Consider the following 3,819-nt stretch of genomic DNA (forward strand, 5'->3'; position numbering starts at 1 on the left):
TTATTACGTAGCTAACTTAGTACGTAGCTAACGAAGGATGGTGCTAACTTGGGATGGTGCTAACTTAGTATGTAGCTAACTTATTACGTAGCTAACTTAGTACGTAGCTAACGAAGGATGGTGCTAACTTATTATGTTGTGAACTTAATACGTAGCTAACGTAGGATGTTGCTAACTTAGTATATAGCTAACTTAGTAGCCTATGTAGCTAACTTAGTATATTGCTAATTTCGGATCTTGCTAACTTAGGATGTTGCTAACTTCGTATGTTGCTAACTTAGTATGTAGCTAACGTTGTCCTGTTTGGTTCTGTATGAGTTACGACTACTTAAATACTTAAAAAGCATTTACGTTTGGTATTAACACGATGCAAGTGAAATATAAATTGCTTGTATGTGAGATTCAGATTCAGGTGCAGAAAATGTATCTTTAACAACCAAATACATATGGAAACAACTTCCACCTTTATTGTGTTTCAGGGCTAGTCATGGTGTCTAACAGTGTGAGTGATGATGGCCGTGCTGTCTCCGTACCGCGGTACTCCTGCTGCTCTGGTAGCCCGAACCAGCACCGTGTCAGCCAATGGGAGAGCAGGAGAAAGAGGAAGTTGACAGGTCAGAGTTAGAACAGCGCTAGTCAAAACAACTGTTATGAAGATGAAGAAGAGAGAGATCGATTGCTCTGCTCTTCCTGACAACAAGGAAAGTCATATATATACAGGACTGTCTCAGAAAATTAGAATATTGTGATGAAGTTCTTTATTTTCTGTAATGCAATTAAAAAAACAAAAATGTCATGCATTCTGGATTCATTACAAATCAACTGAAATATTGCAAGCCTTTTATTCTGATTTATTGCTGATTATGGTTTACAGCTTAAGAAAACTCAAATATCCTATCTCTAAATATTAGAATATCATGAAAAAGTATACTAGTAGGGTATTAAACAAATCACTTGAATTGTCTAATTAACTCGAAACACCTGCAAGGGTTTCCTGAGCCTTGACAAACACTCAGCTGTTATAAATCTTATTTTTACTTGGTCTGAGGAAATATTAAAATTTTATGAGATAGGATTTTAGAGTTTTCTTAAGCTGTAAACCATAATCAGCAATATTAAAAGAATAAAAGGCTTGCAATATTTCAGTTGATTTGTAATGAATCCAGAATGCATGACATTTTTGTTTTTTTAATTGCATTACAGAACATAAAGAACTTTATCACAATATTCTAATTTTCTGAGACAGTCCTGTATATATATATATATATATTGTAATGTGGAAGTTGCATTGAAACGCAAAACACAATTCCTCAAGTTGAGCACACAAGTGTGTGTCTCGTTTATTTCGTATCACAAAAACGAATGAACACAAGATGGCGCTGCCCAGTAACCAAACCCGCATGGGGCTCCACGTCACCAACAGCAACACAACACTTAAAGGGACCGCGATCCCGAACAGTCACACCGATGTGTGTGACTCATTACATTAATAATTGTGTATAGAACTACACCAGGAACAAGGGTGAATTATGACATCACATTCACGACAGTAAGACATTTTATCATGTAACATTTTATATACATGTAATTGCATTAACCGGCAGCTGTACTGTATGTTTGCATTGCATTCTGGGAGTCTTCTGGACCATACCTCCTTCATCCTCCCCTGCCAGTTCAGGCTCCTCCTCCTGTTCCTCTTCAGCCTCTGGGAGAAAAGAAGACCGAGATAAATAAATACAGTTTCCTCCATGTTGTTCGTCGTGTTTGTGAGCAACGCGAATATTGCGACACGTGTGGATACTGAACTCACCCTGATCCCTGGATAGATGGGGAAGAGGAACAGAGAAGCATATGTCAGACAACATCACAGGGATGAACACATGCTGCAATAAACAACTGGTTTATGGCGGCGTACTCACTCGTACTCCTCTTCTATATCTGACATGGCTGCTGGCTGCAAGTAGGATAAACACATGTCAGTCAAATCAAGAAAATCAATGAATCAGAAGAATTAAACCATCTCAAGTACAAGAGACCGATCAGAAGGAACATTCCGACGATTCAAAATAAACATAAAATAAAGGAAGTGGATCTTCGGAAAAGTTATTTTGCTTAACTGAACACTAGAGGAGATAATACCACACGGTCAATTAATGGGTAAAATGGGTTTAGACTGTTTTTAGACTCAAAATCTGAAAGTTTGGCTTTTTTGGATTGATTGCTATTTGGCAAAGACATCCGTGATTCCCAGAGGATAAATTCTAATGACTTCAGTTAAGCTTTGACTTTTCTTTTTTCTCCACCACCAGGTAAAGGATTTTACTTATTCAGTAAATCACAGTATATTCATAGCCAAGTTCCCATCCAAATGTAGATGAAAGAGACTTCTGTCCACCAAGATATGACCCCATAGTTATCTTATTACGAATCTTATCTATGTTTATGTGAGGCGGCCGTGGTCGTCAACATTTTGAAGGGTGCAAAAGAGGAATTCAAGTGAAGAAGATTAAATAGCGCATTGTATCACTGTACAACGGTTTTTAAGATATCCTACAAATAGTTACTAATTTATTGTAAGTATTCCCACTAAAGCCTGTAACAAATGTTTATTTCCTTTAACCCTTGTGTTGCCTTAGGGTCATTTTGACCCGAATCAATATTACACCCTCCTGTTACCTTTATATTTACTAACATATTTTACCCTTTGGGTTCAATTTGACGCCAGCAATTAAAACCTCCAGAAAATTATTAGAATTAATATTGTTTTCCAAGTTTAAGTGTGAGGCACTTTATGTTTGTTTGTTGACTACCGAAAGAACACCGACATTAAACATTGAATGGGGTCAAATTAATCCTAAAGCGGGGGGAGGGTGTAATATTGATTCGGGTCAAAATGACCCTAAGGCAACACAAGGGTTAAAAAAAAAAACTCTGTTAGGTTTAGGGAAAAAAAGGTTATTGGTTAGGTTTAGCAATATATTGTCGTTTGGGATAAATAACCAAGTGCGCAAATTGAAAATGCACAAAGGGAAACCGGTTTTATGTCTAACAGTGAATTGGCAAAACAAACATTCACATTGTTTCCAGACAATGAATCGGCTGACTGGTGATTCTCTGACTTTTCCTCAAGTGTTTATTTTTATTTTTACAATTTTCTTTTTATTCAACAATAAGAACACAAGTGGTTTTGAGTGAAATTATGTACATCCATTTATGTGTCCCATCATATGGTTCTTAAAAAAGATACTGGATACCTGGATTAAAAAACATGTAACACCATATCAGGTGTCTTTAAAAAACTGAAACGCAGGCTTGTCTGTGCATAAGTACGCACGTGATTCATCACCATCTCTAAATCACTGTTGGCCACAGTCCCGCGCTCTCTTCTGATTAATTACTTTGGAGACAGGAACACACACCGATAAGCAGAGAGAGAGAGACACACAATGGTTTTGGCTATAAATTGTCCCCTCTGAGCTGCCGTTGTCCTGGCGTGAGACCACACAGACACAGAGGGCCCTGCGTCACACCTTCCTGGCGGGGCACGCAGGGCAGATTGACGGAGCGGCAACAGGTGAGAATGTGACATGGGTTAAACACAGAAAGACCAGGGCAGATAGAGTTACCCCCACTTTCACCACCACCTCTCTCCCCACACTGCCCTTGCGTCTTCTCCTCCACTCTCTCTCTCTCTCTCTCTCTCTCTCTCTCCGTCTGTCATCGGGAGGGCTTTACAGATGCCCGGTGACTGTGCGCTTGGATTTATCTCTGCTGTCATATCTACTGCCGTGCCAGACTCAGCAGCTCACCACTGCCGGA

At 39.0% G+C, this 3,819-nt stretch overlaps 2 protein-coding genes across 2 annotated transcripts in view; both read right to left on the minus strand.

Moving 5' to 3' along the window:
• The window catches only part of LOC130189153 (troponin T, slow skeletal muscle-like), a 6,838-nt gene extending 4,945 nt beyond the window's left edge, over window positions 1–1,893 (minus strand). The window contains exons 1-3 of the mRNA XM_056407849.1: window positions 1,811–1,893; window positions 1,652–1,705; window positions 534–551 (exon numbers count right to left, since the gene is read on the minus strand). Coding sequence (XP_056263824.1) covers window positions 534–551; window positions 1,652–1,705; window positions 1,811–1,865 — 127 coding nt within the window. The 5' untranslated portion in view covers window positions 1,866–1,893. The remainder of the gene's footprint in view (window positions 1–533; window positions 552–1,651; window positions 1,706–1,810) is intronic.
• A 1,563-nt stretch (window positions 1,894–3,456) lies between these two features.
• LOC130188604 (protein Wiz-like) overlaps window positions 3,457–3,819 on the minus strand; it is a 10,300-nt gene continuing 9,937 nt past the window's right edge. The window contains exon 12 of the mRNA XM_056407006.1: window positions 3,457–3,488. Coding sequence (XP_056262981.1) covers window positions 3,457–3,488 — 32 coding nt within the window. The remainder of the gene's footprint in view (window positions 3,489–3,819) is intronic.

Source organism: Pseudoliparis swirei, chromosome 23, assembly GCF_029220125.1.
Source record: "Pseudoliparis swirei isolate HS2019 ecotype Mariana Trench chromosome 23, NWPU_hadal_v1, whole genome shotgun sequence".
Taxonomy (NCBI): domain Eukaryota; kingdom Metazoa; phylum Chordata; class Actinopteri; order Perciformes; family Liparidae; genus Pseudoliparis; species Pseudoliparis swirei.